This window comes from Chamaea fasciata, unplaced genomic scaffold (assembly GCF_029207755.1).
Source record: "Chamaea fasciata isolate MVZ Bird 193981 ecotype frontalis unplaced genomic scaffold, bChaFas1.0.hap1 SCAF_1, whole genome shotgun sequence".
Lineage (NCBI taxonomy): Eukaryota > Metazoa > Chordata > Aves > Passeriformes > Sylviidae > Chamaea > Chamaea fasciata.
This window is the reverse complement of record NW_027094086.1, coordinates 101,720,324-101,743,950: the sequence shown is the minus strand read 5'-3', so window position 1 is coordinate 101,743,950 and position 23,627 is coordinate 101,720,324. Positions and strand designations below refer to the sequence as shown.

At 42.0% G+C, this 23,627-nt stretch overlaps 1 protein-coding gene across 3 annotated transcripts; it reads right to left on the bottom strand.

Moving 5' to 3' along the window:
- Positions 1–2,738: 2,738 nt before the first annotated feature.
- Positions 2,739–5,667, bottom strand: SEC61G (SEC61 translocon subunit gamma). 3 transcript variants are annotated; one of them, XM_066191379.1, is made up of 5 exons: positions 5,585–5,614; positions 4,964–5,083; positions 4,780–4,879; positions 3,699–3,801; positions 2,739–2,844 (listed from the first exon to the last, which is right to left on the bottom strand). In XM_066191379.1, exons 3-5 carry the CDS (start codon positions 4,871–4,873, stop codon positions 2,835–2,837), a joined length of 207 nt encoding a protein of 68 aa, XP_066047476.1. In that variant the 5' UTR covers positions 4,874–4,879; positions 4,964–5,083; positions 5,585–5,614; the 3' UTR covers positions 2,739–2,834. The 3 variants fall into 3 exon arrangements, with proteins under 3 accessions (XP_066047476.1, XP_066047465.1, XP_066047455.1); XM_066191368.1 differs by lacking the exon at positions 4,964–5,083 and having other exon boundaries at positions 5,585–5,667; XM_066191358.1 differs by lacking the exons at positions 4,964–5,083; positions 5,585–5,614 and having other exon boundaries at positions 4,780–4,897.
- Positions 5,668–23,627: the final 17,960 nt, after the last annotated feature.

Here is a 23,627-nt window from a genome sequence, read left to right as displayed (position 1 = left end):
TCACAGAAAGTACCATTCTTAAAGTAACCCCAAAAACATACACTTGGTGTGTGATAGCCATGTATCCATGTGCCTGCCTTCCAGAGGAAGTTAAAAATCCATGAATGCCTCACCTTATCCACCCATAAAACAAACTGGATCACAGCCACCATACCCTTAGTTATAGGGCCCATGTTTAGATAAGGGCCTGCAAATGGGAGGAATACAGCCACAAACACGTGCCATCCACACCAGGGTAAGTTAGACCACATGATTCTGCCTAATGAGGTTTCTATATCCAACACGCACAAAAGAAAGTACTAGGTTAGTTAAGAACTGCTATTTCTTTTCTCCTTTCTTTTCTCAGTGCCCTCAAGCCACACGTTGGGCACCAAAATCTGTCTTGGTTTGGGAAGACAGGAATCTGCCAGGTAAAAGCTGGAGTTTCTCTTGGAATGGAGAGTGTAAACCACTCCCCTTTTTTCCAATTATAAATTTACAGTCAGAGGCTCTTAGGCAAAAATTTTGGGAATAGGAATAGCAGTTCTTTACTAGTATGTATTACAAAGCAAACAAAAAAAAAAACAAACCCAAACAACTACAGCATTAATAACAAAAGAAAACAGTACCAAGAACTTTGAGGGCTTTGTTTCACAAAACCCAGGGCAGTTTGGTCTCGGTGCCCCTGCAGGATCCTCAGGGCACCAAGCTGAAACAGTGGAAAGTCTTGGGCTGGTAGCTGGGATGGCAGGATGTCCCGGCAGCGCAGGGGGTGCAGGGTCACTCTGTAGCAAGAGGAGCAGTGCCAAAGAAGCCAAAGGAGAGGCAGGGCTGGCCCAGCTCCCACGGGTGGCAGAGAAGGCTCAGGATTTAGGCCGAACCGGTGATAGTAGATTTCCCAGGACTGGATCCCTTTGGCCACAGTGAAACTCCTCCAGCCAGCAATAGCCCAGCCATTCTCTCTCCCCTAATGCCGAAAAAAAGAAGAGCTGGCAGCTGCCTCAAGCTCTGCCCTTTACCTTCGTTATCTCCCCTTTCAAACTTTGTCTACCTCTTTGTTTCGGTTAAGTACTCTCAAGTATCCAACACTTGGTCTACTTGGTAACTTATGGGGAAAAAATTCTTTAGAGAAAGAAGGAACAAACTTAACCCCCAACAGGAAGCAAGTTAGTGTACTGAAGAAGCTTCAGTTTTGCTGTAATATCAGTATCAGATCTCCCAGTTTTAAGCGCTTTTAAAGGCTGTAATAGAACAGAACACTGTACCTTCTGCAAATACCAAATGCGTACAGTAAAATTTTTGAAGTGGATTAAATGTCTTAATCTCAATCTGAGGAGGAAGAGCATTACATCTACCAGAGTTTTTGCAGGCTTAGTTCTTAAATCAAAATATGCAATTAATTAAAATAATGGAAACCTCCAGGTCAATCTGCAGGGGCCTTTACAATTCTATGTACAGAATAGGATCCAAAATGGGTTTTTATCCTATCCAAAAGTGTGAGCAAGTTGTGGATGTGCTGAAGGACTGCTTAGTGTCTTTGACAACTAAATTGTCCTCAAATGGTACAGCTCAGTAATCAATTATGTTTGGGTTTTTTAATTATGCCACCAGAATAAGGACTGGCAATGCAATTTCTTTGTTTGACAAGAGGGGTTTTTTTCCTGTCAAGTACATACTATAACCTAGCATGACTTCCAAATGCGGAAAGGAATTAATGATAATTATGATGATTCCAGAAATCAAGTGACAGGAATTCCCGTACAGTTTTACAACACCACTTGAAAGGATATAGAAATGCTGTTTTCTTGCAGTCTGCTTTGATGGAACAATGCTGTTCCAAAGCTTAATTTACTGCTGTTATAAATGTATATTATATAGTTGGCTTTTCGCATAACTATGTATATAATTGTACTGTATTATGTTTTTATTAATAAGAATTTAGAAGGGTAATGAACGTGTATTTTTTGATCATACCAGAGGGGTAAGACTGGGTTTTTTTGTAACGCTTAAGCCACCAAGCCCAAAGTTATGGGAAGGGGGTCACCTTGTGACCCTTTTAAGAAAAAAAATTGTTAACTTTCTGTTTTCTTATCCAACTGAAAAGAACCAGAAAACCTCAAAGGAAAATTTATACCCATGTTACCAGACTACATGGAGACATCCACAAAATAAATCTACTAGATAAGATTATCAGAGATACTTAAATCAAAAAGGATTGTTTGATTACCATCTATTGAATATTCAACATGGCACTCCTTAAAGATAGAAGTCCTAAAAGGGTGAAGGGGGGCGATGGGCAGACCTGGTGCCAAGTCCCCCCCTTGGCCGAGAAGCTTGGTTTATTCTGTCTCCTTCTTTGTCTATTTTTTTTTATTATTTCTATTAAACTTATAAAATTCCAAAAGAGAGTGGAACGTCTTTTTCACACTGCTTTGTTAACAGCTCCTGAAGTGAGGTCATACAGCTGTCCCCTTTGGAAGCTTTCAGTATTTGACTGGAGAAAACCTTAGGCAACCTCTCTGGAATGCAACACTGACCCAGCTTCAAGCAGTACATTGAACTAGAGATCTTCCAAGCTTCCTTCCCACCTGAATGATTCTACAACAGTTAAAAGAAGTAGCAAAAACCCCACAAAAAGAAAAACACACAACTACTATCAAAAAAAACCCAAAAACAAACAAACAAATAAACCCCCCAAAAAAACATGTAGACAGGTACGATCACATACACTTTAAAAAATAACTAAGATGACAAGAATGTTTGAAAACCCAAACTGAACTTGTTTAATATCAAACAAAGTAAAGCTGTGAAATCATTGCAGCAGGTGTCACAACTATCTTCTTCATGATGAATATTCAGCCACCTCTGTTGAGAGAACAAAGTAATCAGTTTCAACTCATAAAGTTGATCAAGTGATCCCACCTGAAGTCTTACTGATCCTCCCACCACTGCCTTGCTAGGACAACCATTACAGCTAATCTCCCATTTTCAAACACTCCTTGCCTAGATGACCACTCTTACAGGTATAAGGAAGTCACACATCATGGACACAGAATGGTCTTTAACCTCTTCCAGTGCTGGAGAGGGGATCGCATCAACTCTGGAGAATATGAGGAGTTTTAATTGGTACTGTTAATATGCCTGTACCATGGTGCCAGTCAACTTGAAGTTCAAATTTTTCATGATGTAACATTCATTCCAAAAGGGATTTTACAGGATGCAGTTACACATAAAACAATGTTTCAAACATATCTAGCACTCAGTAAATGAATCAAGACCAACTTTGTTCTGTGCCCTGTCATCCTACAGCACACCCACTCAGTTTTCTTTATTTTACCATCCACCCATTTACTTTGGATATCTAAATTATAAACTGGAAACAGTAAGAGTATGTAAGATCCAAATAAGGTAAATGTTCTATGGTCAAACATACACTAAGGAACTGGAAATCAAAATATCTGATGTTCAGTTTTGAAGCCAAATACTCAGAAAAAACCTTAAGAACTATGGATCTGATACTTTGTAGCATGCTGAATTAACATAAAGTTCATTAACACTGTTCGTAAAGTCCTTTGAATCAAGTAATACTTGTCATATTACACTAACATGTGAAATGCATAGACACTAAAACAACACGGGTCCTGTAGGGCTCACTAATGTCCTCTGTTTAAAACTGAACAGGTAAAAATTCAGTGAAACTGAGGGGCTAATTCACTTACACAATTATATTGTTGATTGGGATGTGGATCAATTTGACAAAGAAACCAATAAATCCCATTATCGCAAAGCCTATTGCTGTTGCCATGGCAATCTTCTGGAACTCTGCAAAAAACAACAGAAAAAAATTGTCAGGAATTCTCATGTATGGAATACAGATGTGCACTTCAGAGACCAAAGGAAAGATCTCTCTTTACAGAACTATATTAACACTGGAAACACTTCAAAATCCGCACAGATGCTGAAAAACAAATCCACTTTTTCAGAAGACAGATGAGATTTTCAGAGAGGAGATGCAGATTTCCACAAAGAATGGCCAATCACAATCTTTTTTAAATAAGCAGAATCAAAAATACCCACAAAGACAATTCATGGAACATTTATCCCATTATTCTTCCTTTACATCCCTACAAACCCTGAAACTAATCTCTAATACACCAGCAAAAATAGAAAATCTGTATCTCTGTCACAGGAGGACGGCACCATAAGACCCCGCAAAAATTGAGTACTTGGGATATTTTCAATTACTTTAGGACAGCAACCATGAAGTTGACTAAGAAGGTCAGCAGGCCCTCAGAAACCTGACAAGGAATGAAGTTCCTTAGGGATCTCAAGCAAACTTAAGTCACAGACCTGCTCACCCTGAGCACATGAATAAAGCACTGTAACTTTCAGCAAGGAGGACCAGTTGCATTCTGGTTTTAGTTACAGTTTCTCTCCCGGGCCTCTCTAGTCCAAAACCTCCTCTTCCATACTCCCAGCAATGAGATTGTTCCTGTCCCAGTCAGGCAATGACTGACAACTGTGGAGCACTGAATTTCAGCTACTTAACCTCTCTCCTAAGGTGAGTCTTAGTACCACTCACATGCCTAGGTACATACCAGAAAACAACACACTCAAGTTTATTACAGCCAGAACCCTAAACACATTGACATTTAGACAACTAAAGGTCAAGTTTAAATCTCATATTGGCAGATGAGAAACATCCATAGCAAACGAGTCGATAGAAGTGACATATGGAAAGACGTGTGCCAAGATACAACATGAAATAAGGATTGTGTTCTGGTTTATTGTGTGCTTTACCTTTCCTGTCAGGCTTGGTGCATCTCTTAACAAGTCGTATGGAATCTTTTACAAACTGACGGCTGGGTTCCACAAATTGCATTACCTGATCCATGATTGCCTGCAAAGACAGACACATTTAGCATTGATGGTTCTACATATATACTGAAAAACAGAATTTTTAAATTACAAAAGTAGCAATTACCTACAAAATTTGTTAAAGGCTTAAGATAATCTAAAGTGTCATATTCCAACCTAAGATACTTCCACTTTGCAGGAAATAAAGACACCGTTTCAGTAAATAAACATGAGGGCCTATTTCTATCTGCAAAAGAAAAAAAAAATGGAAAATTGTGCCTTTCAGCCCAGAAGTAGAAAACAGCTCCATCACAGTTTGGCTTTCAGCTTATGTCCTACGCCATGTTTCTGAGAACACCACCAAAGACGTCTAAACGGACAAAAGTCGCCGCTCTGAGGAGACCCCCACGCCAGAAGCTGCCGGAGGTTTGGCGAGCACGGAGACAATGCTGTGGCCAAGCCTTATTCTCGCAGCAGGCGTGTACACGCTGGACACCCACCGGAGGGATCTGCTCCCTTTAATTCATACGGACCCCTTGGCAGGAGGCTCCCGGTACGATGCCGGCCCCTGTCGCGTCCCCAGCGACTCCCTTCCCCCTCGGTCCGACCGAGGCCCCCTGCCTGCCGCAGTCCCAGCAATCTCCATCCCTGGCCCCATCCCAATCCCCTCTGCCCAGCCTCCATCACTTTTCCCTGATCCCCGTCTCCCGGGGCCGGAGCACACCCGGGCCCCCCGAGCCGCCCTCACCGCCGGCCGAAGGACACGTCGCACTGAGCGGCGGGCGCGGGACGTCACGGCGGCGGGCGGGGCGGGCTTTGGGTGGAATAGGAAGCTTTTGGGGGGCGGGGTTTTACTTGGATTTTTTTTTTTCCCCTTTCCGGTTTCCGGGGCCTGTCGCTCCTCCCGCCTCGGCGACGGGGCCTGGGCGCCGCCGTGAGGGCCGGTCCGCCCGGCTGCGCTGCTGAGGCTTCTGGCAGCGCCTTTGCTCTCCGTGCCCTTGGAGCCTTGGGACCCGAGAGCGTCCTAGCGGGAAATAAAGGGAAGAAGGTGCCACCATTCTCCCAAGCAAACGGGCAAGGATGAGAGGGCGTAGTCTCAAGCTGTGATTAAACCTCCCCTAGGTTTAAGTTGGACATTAGGAGGAATTTCCTCACGGAAAGGGTGATTAGATATTGGAACCGGCTGCCCAGGGAGCTGGTGGAGTCACTGTCCCTGGAGGTCTTTAAGGAAAGACTGGACGTGGCACTCAGTGCTAGGGAATAGTTGTCAGGGTGGTGTTAAGGCATAGGTTGGACTCAATTAGGTAGGTCTCTACCTAATTGATTCTCTGAATATGCCTGTAACAAATGCTGTTCGGTGAAGGAATGACGACAAAAAAAAAAAAAAAAAAAAAAAAAAAAAAAAAAAAAAAAAACCACAAAACAAACCCACCACAAAACCCAGTGTAAAACTTGTTCAGGATGTGATTGCCCATGAGCCAGAGACCTATTGGTTTATTGGTTTTCAGGAATGCTGGAGCCATTGCGAACTAAGGGAGTTCATCACCTTTGGAAACACAGGATTTTTCTTGTGTAGAGAAGGGCGCAGTGCACAAAGGTGGGAAAGATCTGTACATTTCAGCACCACAGGTATAGTATAGGACTACACTGTGCCTTGCATGGGGGGGAAAAGAGGCTGTCACTGCCTAAAGGGAACACTTCCCTGCTGCTTCATCTTGTAACAGATAAAGGAAGAACAAAGACAAAACGGATTTACTTTTTTTATCCTTACTTTGCTTTTGATGTTATTGATTTTGCTCTACAACTCTGTTCCTAGTTGACTCCACCTTTAGGTTTATATTCAGTATCCAAAGCTTATTATTCATCAGACTGTGGAGCCTCTGCAGCCAGTTTAGCAAACACTTTGCTGATCTCAACTCCCTGTTGCATCTAAGTGTACACAAAATATTTTCTGGGCTTAAATTTTTGCTGACAGCCTTCATTACGGGTAAAGTACAATCACATCACAGTAGGGAATTGTTGGTCATTCCAAGGATTTTTTTGGCAGCCGCCTTCTTTGTCTATGGCCACAGGGCAGGTCCCTCAGTATTACTGACCTTCAGCAATGAGCTCTCTACTTGGCATTGGGGGATTATTGGCTTGAGGTCCTCTACAGGTTTTCTCCAAAAGTCTTCCTTTGGATTGGATTTTGCTTTGAATGAAAATTCCTGCAGCACTGTTTCTCAGATGGGGCCATAATTTTGGTGGCCGAATTCTGCTGGACCTCTTCCATTGGCACACCAGTGCAGAAAGATTAGAGTGTCCGTCAGGCCTCCCACAGCAGATATCTGTGTAATTTGGCTCTTGTTTTTGAGGCCACTCTGCAGTCTGCCAGGATGGAAGGAAGAGAAGAGGAAGATCACTAAGGAAAGCAGCAAAGGGCCTGGTAGCCACAATGCACAGTGTGTGATAGGGCAGAGTAGGTTGCTCAACATTTGAATGAGAGTCCATACGTAGAGGCATTTTGGTGGGCTTTGTCTTACTTGGGTTTTTTCCTTTCATTGTCACAGATAAATGCCAGAGACTTTACCAACAGAGAAAGCTCATATTTCAGCTGTGCTGCATGAGGAGCCTTGCTGTGAAGCATCCCCACAGTGGATGTAACCAAAAGGCACTGACTGGGAAAAAATCTAACCTGAAAAAAGAAGACGTGTATGAAACAATTAATGACACAGATTTCTGGTTGGACTAGATTTTTACGTTAAAAAGCATTTGCTGAAATAAAGCTTTATTCCCCCAAATTTCTCTATTTTAAGTTGTTTTTCCTGGGGAGTAATGTTCTGGAGAAACATAGCACATCTTGCATGTCTTAACAATGTAGCTTTGTCATAAGATTGCACTATGGGTTCTTTAGGGTGGGGTAAAAGGTATCACTTGTCCCGTCTCAGCTTCCTTCACTCCGCAGTGATGAGCTCTTCTCTTTGCCTGCCAGGTTGCAAGTTTGGGCTTCAGCAGCTTAGGAGAGAGGCAGAGTCCTGATTTGTGCACGGAAAGCATTTGCTATTCTCCTCACAGGATTTTCAGGCATTTATGGGGTTTTTAGTGTCCTTGAAATAATACATGGTTACTTAGGCTCGGTCTTCATGGGAACTATGTTGCTGTTCTATATATATTTACATAGAGCCATCTGCACTTCCAGAAGATAGGGAAAGGTTTACATCTCCTCGCATGTGTATTTTTTTTTTCATTGAAGGCTAGAGTGCTACTAGGATGTTTTGTTTCTACTTCTTTATGGTTCTTGCAAGGTTGGGGAAGAGAGTGGTGTGCCTGCACAGGTGAATTTTCATGGCAGTTTTTCAAGTCTGCTTTTATGGCAACATCTAAGCAGTACATAACCATTCCCTCAACAGTAAGAAAGACCATTGTTATCCTATGCAGTATGTGCTTGTGCTGCTTTGCTTCTGAATGTTGCATAAATTGGAGCCACTTTTTTTTTTTTTTTTTTTTTTTTTTTTTTTTTTGGTGGGGGGAGGTGTGTATGGAAATGGTTGCAAAGAATGAGAGACTTCTTTTGATGACTATCTTACTTTGCATATTTGCACATTTTGGTTTGTAGTTTGCCCTTGTCCTTTTGAGGACATGCAAGATAAATATCTGCTTTTAACTATTATCACATTAGATTGTTGTATGACTCCATTCCCTTGGATCCAGATCCTATGCATGGAGAGTGAATCAGCCTCTTCTTTAGCCTCTCCCATCCTGTGCTGCCTGCCTGCCACAGCACAGATCCCACTGCAGCCTGCAGAACATGGTGTGTGGCAGGATCCAGAGAGCTGCCAGCAGCTGCAGCAAACATAATTTTGGGATCAGCCAAGAGGGGAAAAGACACAGACTTCAGTATGAGATGCGGCTCAGCCTCTGTATGGTGGGATGGCACATGCATGATTCCCAAGTGGTTATGGGAAGGACAGAGCATTAGCTCTGTCTGAACACCTCTCCAAGCTTCTCTCTTCCCCTGTGGGGTATAACCCCATTTTGCCTACCCTGACTCTGCTCCAGCCCCAGGCAGGTCCTGCTCACATTCCCATGAGGCTGGTGCTGCCTGGCCTCAGCAGCAGCTTGATGTCACAGGCAGTGCTCCACTCTCTGCATCCCAGAGTGGAGAGACCAGCCAGTATGGTTTTCTCGTTTGAAGGATTACTCCCCATGTGCTAGAAGAAAGTACTTGTGGTGGTCTTGGCAAGTTTCCTGTGGCTGCACAAAAAGTGATACTTTGGGATGTGAAGTCTTTCTGATCTATCTCCTTCCCATCCCATGATGAACAGCAGGAACTGAGCTGCTCCCCTGTAGGAAGAGCCAAAGTGATGAGTGGGTGGGCAGGAAGCATAGCCAATGCTGTACCCAGGATCTCTTAAGCCTGTCTTGTGGCAGGTCGTAAGGCATTTGAGCTGGAGGAGGCAAGGCAAAACATTGGCTTCTTCCCCAGGGGGATTTTTGGGAGGGATGGACTGTTTGAGCAAGAGCAGCATTTAGGGACAATCTGACTTTCCCTTATGAATTTAAGGGGCAAATGGTTATCCAGAGTGACAGCAAAAGTGAAGAAAAATACTAAGAAAACTGGGAAGGTGGCCACATGTGGACCCAAACACAAGGATAAGTGGGTCACTGTGGCCAGTGGGCATCTGATTATGCTCTGGGTCAGAAAACAGCAGTGAACAAAGACCGCACAGCAGCAGAGATTTACAGCCCAAACAAGAGAATATGGAGAGAAGGAAGACAGAGAGGAGAAAGCAAGGTGATGGTTTGGGAAATGTTAAGGGACATCCTTGTTGAACAGTGCTGCGGGGAGCTCCTCAGATTTTCAGAGGCAGCAGCATAGTAGCCTCATTGACTGAAGTCATGCTAATGCTCCATTGCTTGACAGTCAGTGTTGTTAGATGAATAAATAACTATAAAATTCAGTCTTCAGAAATTGCTTAGATATATGGAACCTTTTTTTTTTTAATTCTACATTATCATAAATGTGTTTGATTAGTTTATGTCTTGAAAAATCATTGGAATATCTCCATGCTTTTGACATTTAAAAATTAATTTTAGCTTTTCATTTCCCTAAACAATCCAGAGACTGTGTTTGGACTTGATAAGCTCATCTGCATGATTTCTGATAGGAAGAAAGTTTATTTCCCTCTTCAGTAGCTGTACAGATGCAGGGGAAGAACATAAATGGGGAATTAATGTTAAGAAGAAAATGATAGCTCAGATTTGGGGGTCAGGAGGAAATGATGGAGTGTTTGTGGTCCATATCTTGGGGTTTAGCCTCAAAAATTGTAGAAATGCCACTAGATCAGACTTTAATGGTTGTGGTTGTAAAAGGGAATGTCTTTAGTCTGAAGCAGCCAGCATCTTTTGATTTGTGCTGCTTAATATTCAATGGAGATGAAATGTGGGGATGAGGGAGAAGTGCTGTTAAAATAGATTTTTACCAGTGTTGGATTTATTGTATATAATTTTAAAGATGACCTTTTAATAAAAGCCTGTGTTCCATTTTATTTGAAAGAGAGCCTTTTGGGAGATAAATGATAGCCAAAATAGGAGAGAAACAAGGGCAGTATACTAAAATGACATTGCTAAATGATACTTCAGACTAAAAAAAGTCTTAAGGTTTCTACATAGCAAAAGAAATTTGGGGAAGTTAACGGAGGAAAAGTAATTCTTCCATCAGCTGTTCAGGTCAGAACAAAGAAAAATCAAATGCTTACTAGTTTCTCTGATGCAGTGCTTGTGATGGTTTGTTTTGTCTTGCTCTTATAAGTAAAGGCCTGATGATACAAGCCTTGTCCCTTTGTAATTTCCACATGAAGATTTTTGTGTATATTAACAAATCAACCACTTCTTTAAAAAATGCTAGTAGTGGCTGTGGAGATACTAATTAGCACTTAGGATTAAAAAAGAAAATAAGAAAATGAGGGGGGCAAATTAAAATTTGGAATACTCTAAACTTTAGGATGATTTTTCATGGTAAAGTCTTGTTTTACTTTGTTTTGGCAAATCTGCACCTTAGTTCATGAAGCATGGCCCATGGTCCTTTTTGGGATGTGGAGTAAACTAAACCTTTCCCTTCTGTGATGTTTCAACACACCTTCTACTCCATTAGTGGCTCAGGATGTCTGTTCCATCCCATGTAACAGGATCATGACCCATCATTGAGATGACCCCAGTTCCACTATCATTATATTCATTTTGGTACAAAAGCTGTTTCATTTCAGGTTGTGCCCACTGAGGTCCAGGATCCCAGCTGGCTAGGAGTGTGGGCCAGAATGCAATCTTTTTCTTGCGAGGTAAAAGTTGTTTCCTCAGCTTTTTCCTGCTGTAAAACTAAAAATTTGAGAGAACTTGAGAGACACTGCTTTATAAGGGTGAGAACCATTTGAGGGGTAGGGAAAATTGAGCAGCTGAAAGGATGGAGTTGGACAGGCAGAAAAAAGCTTCCTACCACTGAAAAGCATAATAACTTCTTGCTCCTGTTTTTTTTAGCTTTTTTTTTCCCCAGTCAATCTGTGTAGAGTTGGTTGCCTGCTTGTCTTTTGTTCCTAGTTGCAGATTAAATGGGACATTTCCCTTTTTCTCGGGTTAAGCTTTTGTGATACTGCTGAGGTCTCCTGAATTTTGCCAAGTATCTGTGCTAAAGCAGACGTGTCACTGATTTGTACGGGAGCCGTGTGCTTCAGGCACGCTGGCGGCATGCGCTTTCTCAAAGGGCGCCTTGGAAACATACTCTAAATATGTAATAACTGGAGTGTAAAAGAATCCAGAGAAGTTTGGGTAAGTCAGAATTGAAAATCAGCTTTGGAAGGTTTTGCAGGGATGGGAATCATTCTTGAACTTCAAAAAGCTAGAATTGCAAAGGTTTGTTTGTTTGTTTGTTTTTTCTTTTAGTGTACTTTTCACTACTCTTTTGAAGATAGTTTTAAATGCTTCCCCTTTCTTCCTTTCTGCCCTCAGAAATCTTTACTCTCTGTGTTAGAAACTTAAATGGAAACTTAAATTCCAGTCTTGCTGAAGAACCTTGATAGGACCTGCTGTTCAGTAAGTCAGAGACAGTGTCTCTGAACTGCAGATAGTTCAGCTTTAAAGGTGATTTGAGAACACCTGAAAGGGGTGGTCACTAGAGAAGCAGTTTTGCTTGGTCACTGGTTGAGTGCATGATCATCCTCACATGCAAGTGGGAACAGCACAAAGCTGCTTTTCACAGCATGAAGAAGCTGCAGGCCTTCCTTGCTATTGCTATTGTCTGAATCTGCAGCATTCTCAGTAAGATTTTTTTTTCCTGCAGAAGGAATAGTAAGGCTCTGTCAATTATTCTGCTTCTTTGTCTCACCAGTAATGCTCCAACTCCGTATTGGTGAAAAGGACTTGGGGAATCACCTATTCAAGTGGTACAAATGTATCCAGCAGTTTTTCAACACAAAATTGCTGGTGTTCCTGAGACCTGTCAGTAACTGCTGCAACTGGAGCAGGCAATGAAATGTTTGTAAATCTAATTTCTCTCACTTCCTTTCCTAGTAAGATAAAAATCAATTACTTCCACTATGGCTGAAAAGATAGAATCCTGCAAGGTGGTGTTGGTTTAAAAAAATAGATACCTGTAGATCTAGCACTTTCTGCTAGTTTTATTACCCCGGTGTCACTTCCACTCTATCCTAGACTTAGTGTTGCAGAACTGTTCAAAATGTTGCAGTAATCAGATACAGGAAGTTCCAAAAGTGAGTTCTGCTAACATCATGGTAAGTTTGTGTCTGTTCGCCTGAACCAGTCTAAATGGTGGGTTTAATAAGGAAGTGGAAACATTTCAATGGCAGCATGTTTGTAATTTTGGCAGCAGGTGGCAGCCCCAGGCATATTTTAATTAGCACCTTTTTCAAACTGGTAGCTAAATTAGTCAAGTATTAAATAGTCTTCCCCAAATGATATCTGCAAATTTGAACCTTGCATCTGTCTTAATGTGTGGACACACTGCTATCCTGGTAATGCTCTTCACTGAATTGTTTATGTTCTAGCAAATTCATGGTACATAATCTGAATGATATCTGGGTTACGTCTGGGGGTTAGGTTTGTTCCTTCTTTCTCTAAAGAATTTTTTCCCCATAAATTACCAAGTAGACCAAGTGTTGGATACTTGAGAGTACTTAACCGAAACAAAGAGGTGGACAAAGTTTGAAGGGGGAGATAACGAAGGTAAAAGACAGAGCTTGAGGCAGCTGTGGGCTGTTCTGGGCTGTTCTTTTTTCAGCGTTCCGGGAGAAAGAACGGCTGGGCTGTTGCTGGCTAGAGGAGTTTCACTGTGACCAAAGGGATCCAGTCCTGGGAAATCTACTATCACCGGTTCGGCCTAAATCCCGAGCCTTCTCTGCCACCCGTGGGAGCTGGGCCAGCCCCGCGTCTCCTTTGGCTTCTTTGGCACTGCTCCTCTTGCTACAGAGTGACCCTGCACCCCCTGCCTGCCGGGACACCCTGCCATCCCAGCTACCAGCCCGGGACTTTTCCACTGTTTCAGCTTGGTGCCCTGAGGATCCTGCAGGGGCACCGAAACCAAACTGCCCTGGGTTTTGTGAAACAAAGCCCTCAAAGTTCTTGGTACTGTTTTCTTTTGTTATTAATGCTGTAGTTGTTTGGGGGGGGTGGGGGGTGGTGGTGGTGTTGTTTGTTTGTTTGTTTGTTTGCTTTGTAATACATACTAGTAAAGAACTGCTACTCCTATTCCCAAATCTTTGCCTAAGAGCCTCTGATTGCAAATTTATAATTGGGAAAAAAGGGGGTGGTTTACACTCTCCATTCCAAAGGAAACTCCAGCTTTTACCTGGCAGATTCCTGTCTTCCCTAAACCAAGACAGTTAACTTTATAAATTCATTTGTAAAGCACCTGCGAGCTGTTTGGTACTGGCATTTGTATTATTACAGTTTCCAAGTCAACAGCAGTAGTCACAGCACTTTTCCTGACAGAGAACTTGATCTCATATGTATTTCATAAGTATAAATCATTTATTTTCATTATCCTGAACTTATGCAGCTGGAGTAAAGGTGCCTGCTCTGGGCCTGTAAGAGCTGTAATCCTGAATAGAACCTAATGCTGTGTCAAGCCATGAAATTGATAATACAAGGCATTCTTGTCCTCGTCTTGGAGGGGTTTGGATTTAGTATTTCACTCTTCTTGAATAAAAATAAACCTGTAAGAACCTAACCCTGTAAAACAGTAATCATATATTATGTAGCAGGGTTGCTGATAAACATCACTTGAGAGGTTTTTCTTGGCTAAGGAGCCTATAAGTAGTTTCTTCACACTTTTACTCATGCCAGGCACAAGCAGAGCAGGCTCATAACTGTTGAACCCCAACTCACGACCCTCTGTTGCAGGAGCAGAATGAGTTAAACAGCATGAACAGTACACTTGAATTGCTGGCGGTTGTACAGCAAGAGCTTTGGGGGAAAAGCTGTGAGAAAGAACTGCAGAAACTGAAAAAGATACATAAAGAAGGAACTGCAGAAACTCCCAAGGAACAGAGCAGCCAGCTGTGATAAGTAGTCGTGCAAAAGTATATATTGTGGCCTGCTATGTACTAAATCGCAGGTAGACAGAACAATTGGAAATTGTTGTGCAGAAGCTAAAACAGTATAAATATCGATGCCCTTTGTCAATAAACGTCCTTGCATCATCACACTGCTTGGTACATGGGGAGTTACCCTCCTTTCTGCAACCATTGCTTTAGAACTCTGTCCTCACTCAATCCTAAACCTGATTTTCACTATAAAAAAAATGCCCTGCCCTTAACTACCCTTAATTAGCTCGTGAGAATTCATGTGCTTAGGAAATAAACCTTGTTTAGTCTATCCTAATTTAGGAGCGGGATAAGGAGGTGTTACTTTGTGTTTCCCTGCAGTGATGAAGCCAGGGAATATTCAGGTGTGGTACATAATGTAAGTAGTGGGGGAAAAACATGGCATGGTGGTGGGAGGGATCTGAACTGAAGGGAAGGATGAGCTGTGGAGTCAGAGAAAATGCAAGATAAAGCAGTAAAGGACTGGTTACATTGTCAAAGTACAGGAACTTTTTGGGGTTTTTTTCTTTTTTTGGGGGGGTTGGTTTTTTTGTTGTTGTTTTTTGTTTGTTGGTTGGTTGGGTTTTTGTTTTTTTGTTTTGTTTTGTTTTTTCTGTTGCTTCTGCATTAAGCCCCTTTGGCAATTAAATTGCAAAACTAAACATCCATTGACTCAAGGGGCAAATGTGTGATTTATCTGTACCAACCTATCTCCTCTGGTTATTTAGGTAGCTTAGCTGGAGGAAGTGTTGGGTCCTGTTCTACCCTGGGTGCAGGATAAAAGGGTGCCTGGTGTGTAGTACTCCAGCTTTGACTGTGGTATCTACAGGGTCTGACCTGTACATTGCAGAAGTTCTTGTTATTCCTTTGGGGCTGCAGTCCAAATAAACTGGTTTTTAGACTCCTACAAATAGTTTATAGGCATGAACCTGTCAAACATACTGGCTACTGAACATGCTGCAATTAATTGTCAGTTAATCATTAAGCTGTTAAAATTATATTAAATGCTGAAAAATCAATGGCTCGTCTACTGCACAGATTTAAGGCTTTTAAAGGCTGACAAATCTTTGTTATTGTCAGTTCAGCATAATTGATGCCTTTGGCCTTTAAAATACACAGCTTCAATTACATAAGTTAGGGTCTTTTATTGCATCAGCAGCTTTTCAGTGCTAATCTTACTTGTGGTCTGTAGTTTGTCATGGATTGCGTGAGGTGATGCTAATAAAACTTCTGATTTTTAAAATACTTGCAAAATATGCTTCACAGAAAACACCCAAGATGACTTTTTCTGTTCTTTTACCCTAGACAAGTGAATGCCTCACTTTTCAGGGGCTGCAATATGAGAGAGGGCCAGCAGATATGAATTATAGCATAAATAACCCAGGGAAGCTGTTCTAGGTGGACAAGATTTGAACAGAGAACTTGAGAGGACTTGAGCAATATGGGTTCTCCTATAGCTGTCCTGGGCTCTGTGTCCTCTCTTACAGGAGAGGATAAAGAATCATAGTTAGAGTCACTTGAAGATTTTCTATGACTAACAATGTACTCTGGAAATAAATGGCAAATACCAGCTTGTTCCAGTCTTGCAATTGTTAAGATACTGACAAATTGTACTATGAGATTGGCTGGCCTTAATTTTAGACTGAAAGAGTATAAGATTAAAAGCTTTATAAGTAACTCTTGTCTTTTCTGTGAAGTGAATCTTATTTACATCCTTTTTAAGCATCCATAATTCTGCAGCACCATTGCACCATAGGGCTATCTGCATATGAGCACTGAGCCAGGTAGTCTTTGTTGGCTGCAGTAACAATGCGAATCCTTTAGATCTGAAATTGCACCCACCCAGCATGCAGCTGAAACAGAGGGGGTTGTGCTTCTGCCTCTTCTGCCTTTCTTGGAGCATTTTTGTTGTCTTGTTTTTTCTGAGAGCTCCCAAGACTCCATGTTATTCCTGGGTGTTAGATCCTGGCTCATCCTCTTGTCTGCAGTTCAGTAGTCATGTGGCTTTGGCCTACCTTACTTCTAGTTGTCAAGCAGAGTGTATCTGCATATTTTTCTTATCAGACACCCTTTGTTAAATAACTTACAGCACTGTCTGCCAAGGTGTGACATTCTTTGCCACACCTTAAATGTCACAGAGAATGCAGAGGTTCTTCAGTGTTGTCTGGCTCTTAATTACCTCTACAAATTGTTTGGCAGGATAATCCTCACTTGTCTGTCCTTAGACTCATGAGCTTTCTTGAAGCTGCTTGTAATCTTAGGACTTTCACTAAATATCTCACTAAAGTCCTTGAAACTGTCCATGGAGTGGAGAATGTTTTATTCCATTCCTTAATCCCAAACCTCAGGTGGAAATGTTACCCTGCTATCCACAGCTAGTACTGTTTTCAAAATCCAGCTTCTGGCTATCTCCAGCTCCAGTGTTGTCCTAGCCAGGCTTGGGAGTCAGAGCCTTGGAAGGTGACAGACTTTAGGTCGAATCCTCTGATGGCAGGGAGAAGGAATTCTGCTGACCTGAGATATTCTAGAATATGTGGTTTTATTGCAAGGGTCGTGGGTAAAAAGGGCCTTGCCTTCAGCCACCAGCCTCGGCTGAAAGAAAGTCCCAGAGAGAGCGGGAGAAAGAACAAGGGGGTAAAAGTTAAGGGAGAAAGGAGCAAGGCAGCAAAGTGGCAGGGGTAAAAGAGTAAGAGAGCAGGGAATAGAGAGAGCAGGTATAAGAGCAGAAGAGGAGCTAAGAGAGGAGGTAAGAGAACGAGGTCCTTGTTACAATGCATTATATCTCTTTTTGTGATGAATATTATAATTTACAGTGACCAACCAATACAAGACACAAAATCCTATAGAATTTGCATATAGCCTATAAGAACTACTACATTACCATACTATGTTATATTTTAAACTCTAAAAACTACTCTTTAGACTTTTCTGGTTTGCTACATTGACCTTTGGTTTCTTAGCCAGCAGAAAGGTATCGTTCCATCAAAAGGGATTCTTCTTCAGCTGGCTAAGCTATTGTTTTCAGGTTATATAGTAACTAAGACTCAGTATCCTACAACTCAAAGTAAGCTTCCATTTCTATTTCTCTTATAGGTTTCATATTTTCAGAATCTTTTGCTAAGCAATCATATTTATAAGGTTTCCCTGATACATCTTCCCCAACAACAGACAATCTCAGAGCAGCTCACAGCTCCAAACTCTATGAACACACAGACAATCTAGGGGTTATCAGCCCCTGTGCACCTTCAAGTTTTGATTCTCCACATGGATCCTCCGGATAGTGAGCCATCTGTAGCTTTGTTTCTCTCAGGACTTTTCTCTGAAAATTTGAAGTTTACAAGATGTTGCTTTTTAAAGGTCATCTAGCAATGATGACTTCCTTGATCCTGCTGATAGGTTGCCTGTGCCAAGCTAAAACTGTGATCATGGGGGGAAATTTTGTAGATACAGCTTTTGCTACCTTTTGAGCATTGGTGGAGGAGTGTGTGGTTCAGGTTCTATTGCTTCTATTCTGTGTAAGGCTCCCTGGCTACAACACACACATACCCACCACCACCACGACCCGCTCCCACCTCTGGAATCCTTCCATGTGCCACAGGTGGAGAAAACCTTCTCACTGATCTCCTTTAACACTAGCAGGATCTTGATGACATTTGACACCAGCTCCATCCTATACTTAGTGTTCACATGACTCCAGGAAGAGCAGGACTGTTGGATTCTGGCTTTTCTGACACCAGCCTATGGCTTCTGGGGATGTGGATAGAGCTGCACATTTGGGAAGGTTGTCATTATTGTCTTTTTCTCATCACTGCCTCATCATCTAGCTTATTTCTAGGACCCTGACTGTCAGTATATCCCAAGAAACTAACAGAGTGGTTTGGATGTCCAGCCTTTGGCTTTCCAATGCTTTCTCCAGTGTCCCTTGCTAATGGTTTTTGCAGAGAGTCTTTCCAGAAAAACCCAAGAAGTGAAGACTGTACTTATTTTAAGAGATCAGGACAGGTTCTTTTGCCCTGGATCAGCAAGATCTTTGTACCAAAGGATACTAAAGATAGGGTGTGGAGATCCATTGCATGCCATAAAAATTGGACTGTGTGTATTTTGAAATGTACATTGAGGTTTGCATCCCTGGTGGCAGGGTTACATTTTCACAAAGCGTTTCACAAGCTATTTCTAAAGTTTTGGGTGTTTGGATTGCAAGAACTGATGTTTTTTCACTGATCAGGCCATTTCCAGATGCTTGAAAGAAAAGTTGGAGTCATTTGGCTGCCCTAAGGCAAATATACATGTTTCTTTTCCCAGTCAGGTCAGGGTGGCTGCTGTGTGACATGAAGCCTCAGAGGAGGTGCCTGCAGGTCTGGCTCAGTGGCCCAGGACATCCCTTTCTGGATATGACTGTCAGTGTGCCTGTAGTACTTCTGAATTGCCCAGAAGTGTTACATCCTAAGGCACTACATAAAGGGGCACCTGTCTTTCTGTGAATATTAAATGTGAGGCCCAGGAGTGCCAACACAGCAGATAAAATATACAAACAACCTTTGAAAACCTTGACTTTATCCAGGGAGTCACATACTGTTTACATTTGGGAAACTGAAGTTTTCTATCCACATATGCATCTCATTCCATAAAAATTCAACAGATTGATACCCTTTTAGATTTTAAAATACTTAGGCCATTTCAGCACTATTGCCTTTAAAACCATTGTTTGGAAAATGGTTTTGTTTGTTTACATCTGAACTTCAGATTGCTTTGCAATTCTGCATTTCACTATGGTAGCAGATGTTGGTGACATTTTATAGAGTATAAATAACAGCTGTGAGCTGCGAAGTCATAATTCTGCCAGGGGATCTTTCTTACAGCTTGTCAAAACAAAAGTGCAAATTTTGAGTGACAAATATGAAAATATATTATATCTCGCTCTCCCTCCGAGTCTCTCAGTGTCAACTCCCGGTTGTGCCACCGCTCTTTGTGCCCTTTGTTATGCGAAGGGTTGGCACTTCACGGCCGCTTGTCTCTCTGGGCTCCCATGCCAGAAGTTTGTTTCTGACATTACTGGGAAAACCTGCAATTTTCACAGAGCCAAATACCATGACCTGTAGAGACTGCAACAACAAACTTGAAGGTGTCCTAATATGCACAATTTGTACATCTGAGAAGATGCAAAGGACCTTGCTTGGGAAGAGTCGAGAGATGAACAGCATATTGCTTAATCAGTGAAAAGCTGGTCACCTCACATGGTTGAAAACAAAAGGCACAAAAGGATGTTAAGGAAATTTTCCGACCATTCTCGAGCCTCTCTGTTGGTCACATTCCCAAGGCCAGAGACTTTCACTTCTGGGACCGAGGCCCCTTCACAGAGGGTGGCTCCACGGGGAGCCGGGCTTGACTTCCCACATCACCCACTCACACGGTCATACCAGGTTTCCTCACCAGTTCGACCCCGGCTTTCCCACAGCAGAGTGTCAGACCTCTCGTTCCATAAAGCCATTTATTCAGGGCGCAGTAACACTGAAACAGGCCGAGCTGGCGCCTCTGAGGAGGATCCCCAGCCAAGGAGCCCCGGGCTTTTCTCCCATTACAATCAACCGGCTCACAAGTCTCGCTCTCCCTCCGAGTCTCTGTGTCCATTTCTGGCTGTGCCACCGCTCTTTGTGCCCTTTGTTATGCGAAGCGTTGGCACTTCACGGCCGCTTGTCTCTCTGGGCTCCCACGCAGAGCTCAGTCTGCATCTCACACCGAAGCTTGCAACCGGGCTGCCTGCACCAGATGTGTTCCTCGAAAAAGGGGCCTATTAATGGAGATTTATTAATGACAAGGAAGTGGCAGTCTGTGAACTAAACTTTCGGGATCGATATACAACAGGCAAACTTCAATACCAGACGCAAGACATTAATAAACAGCCACAAAGGTGTTTAGGTTTCTAAGCACTTTTCTGCATCTCATGCTAAACACATGCATGAGCACATATTGACAGTAACCTACACCCCCATGGTACTGTGTCTTGCGCTATGAGACATAGAAGTGCAAAGGGGTTACACATGAGCAAAGTCTGACTTGTCTGAGGTCTGTCCTCTATACATAATTAAGGCATCTCATCTTTTCTTCTTTCAGACATATTCTATTCCTTTGCCTGGACTTTTTCTTTGTGGAAGTTGTGCTCTTTCATCTTTGGTCTAACATTTTCTTGGATGTTTGCCTGTATATATAAATGTATCTTTCATGTTATCATAGATTTATCAGTGCATAATTGTACGTATGTATTTTTAAAAGTACTGAACAGGCAGATATGTTATCTGTCAGACTTCTTTGGAGTCAACAAAGCAGTAGGATCAAAATCTCAAAATCAACTTTGAAACCTTATTTATTCTGAACAATTGCCATTGTAATCACTTGTGATGTAAGTTCTTGAAGGCAAAGCACTGAAAAATTTACTGCTGGTTTTAAAATACAGTCCGTAATTTAAAATATTTTCAGTAATTTTGAATATATGTGTATAATGGGGAAGCCAAGAAAAGATAAAAAATCTTCCCATATAAATGAATATTCAGGTATTGCTAAAAAATCTCTTTATGTCTTTCCTTTATCAAAAAAGTGGCATCATTAGAAGGCATTTTATTTCCTGTAACGCACCTTTTCAACATTTCAACCTTTCCAGCAGGTAAATCCGTATGTTTCGTGTTGTAGCTGCAGGATGCAAATGGTGCCGCCAGCCCTTCGTCTCGCTAGATAGCACCTCTGTCCTTGGAACAGGGTCCTCCATGGGTCGCATTTTTTGGTGAGAAGTTTCCAAAGAGCGCATTCAGTTTATGGGGATTAACTTTGTTTGGGTCCTGCAGATGTCGCATATTCCTGTTGATTCAGTGTTAATTCCTGAGCCTATCTGGACTGCTCATTTTTGCTCCCACCTTGCTGCTTTTTCCTCTCCATATGATGAACAATATTGCAGAGGTTGTGCAAACCCAGTTCGAAGTTGGTTTGTCAGCACAAATAGAAAGGGTGGATCAAGAAATGAAATAAAAGTAATGTAGTCTCAAGTCCACGTGGTTTGGGTTGTTTTTAAATCTGTAAGATACATGGACTCTGGTGAACTGGAATTATCTCAGAGGAATGATCTGAAAGAACAAGCAATGTCTTTGCTTCCTTGAGAAAGGAAAAGAAGAACAGAATGTGAGCCCCAAAAACTGCACTGGAGGAAGAGCTAAGTGCTGGGGAAAGCACAGACCAACCAAAATATTCACTGAGATCACTGCAAAGTCCTTCTGGAACTCCTCCAAATTGTAGTGGTTCACGAGTAGAATCACGCAGGTGTGATTTGTTGTCTGATCCAATGAAAAAACAACGGAGCAATGTTTGTTGGAGAACTGGGCTCAGTTTGGAGTCATCTGCAAGTGCACTCTTCTTTAAGGCAAAATTCCAGAGGTATACATAGAATTTGTACTTCTTTTAAAATGTATTTTTTAAAGCAAATATTTGTACCATTTCCCATACCATATTTTGACCCACATATAAGCTCACACATGAGACCCTCCAAAAACACCCCAGTTCTTGAGGTTCAATTCTTGTTCACATTCTATTTCCTTCTATTTGTGTATGTATTTGGCTCCTTATCCAGGAGAATGAGGAGCTTAGGGGTTAAGCAAAAGTCAAGAATCATTGCTGAAGGGGAAGAATGGGCACTCAATGGGGAGTTAAAAATGGCAAAGTGAATTAATGGTGTGAAGAAAAAATGAAATTGTGTATTGCTTCTGACATAGGTAGTTTGAGGGGATCACTTCTGAATTGCTTGAGCTCTCAAAAGGATTCCTGCTTGTCCAAACTGCACTCTGCAGGGGGAGGACATTCTGATATCAGGGAGACCCTTTACAAGTGATGTCTTTCAGCCACTTGAAGTATTCGCATTATGTTGGTGGCTTGATGCTCAAAGTCTAGGTTTGTTTCTCAAAATGTCTAGTCTACTGAACAGTCAGTTGCTGAGGCCTGCAGCCACTAAAAAGCTAAACAACAGGATTTGAGCCTTTACAGTAAAATCCAGTAAATAATGGGACAGTTGTAAATTAATTAAAATTCATGTGTTGTGAACTGTTTTTTTTCTGTCTTTATTTATTTAAATTCTGAGCTTTTAGTCAAAATGGCTTTTATTTTCAGATTTCTGAGCTGTTGGTGCAGGGATCACCTAACAATTTATTTTTAGGTTAAAGGATTTAAGGGATTAGGAGGAAATTATGAACTCCAAGTATTCTGAAAGCTGACTGAAAATATTATCAGGTTTATTATAAATGGAGGACAAAAAAATAAAACTAAAGGAATAATCAGATTCCCAAATGCATATAGGGAGCATAACCTCTGGTGCTATGGCTGCAGCTAATGGTTCATTGTGGAAGGACGACCCTTAAAGTGATGCTTATTAGAAGGAGAGGGGTATGAAGAGAAAGGAGCAGCAAGGTCGTTTTCAAGTGGAGACAGGAATTAAAGATGCTTGGGTTGGACAGAATTTTCTGAAGCAGTGTGAATTCTGAAAGAATGAATAGGACTTCCTGCAGTAATTTGCTGGAGTACAAATGTGGGTTCATTTTAAGGGTTGGAAGAAATCTTCCACGAAACCTTTTATTCTGTTTTTGTGAGGAGTAAGGACCTAATTTTGAATGGACATTCTGTTTTACAGATAGTTGCCCCTGTCTTTTGTGTGTAGCATGAAAGGGGGTGGAGGGATACTTGGAAATATAAAGAAAATTAATAGAAAAAATGCTAGGCAGGACTGTGTGTGTCTAACCGTTCTGTGTGATAAATGACTACCTCAATTTCCCAAGCATACACCACCCAGAAAACACCTACCTCTGCCTCTGATGGCCCATTGGCAATGTGCGGACACTGAGAGAATCAGAGTTCCCTTGAAAGATAGATGCAATGGGAATACTACCCAGTCTTCTTCCCAGCTACACTCCATACTCTCTCTTCCTCAAGCATTGCCCTTACACTCAGCCTCCCCATTCCAGCTGCTTTGCAGATCAGGGGAAAAATCATTCAATGGCTCTGGCCACACTCGGAGGCAAGAGCAATAAAAAAGGTGGCCATGCAGAAAAAAGGTGAACTTTATTGATTGAAACTACTCTTAACAGCTACAGCTAGGAGGTGCGAAGACTACAGGGGAGAGAACCTTATGCCTAAGACTGCATCAGCTTTTGGGCACTTGATCTCTGTGGAAAACTACAACTTCTGGGG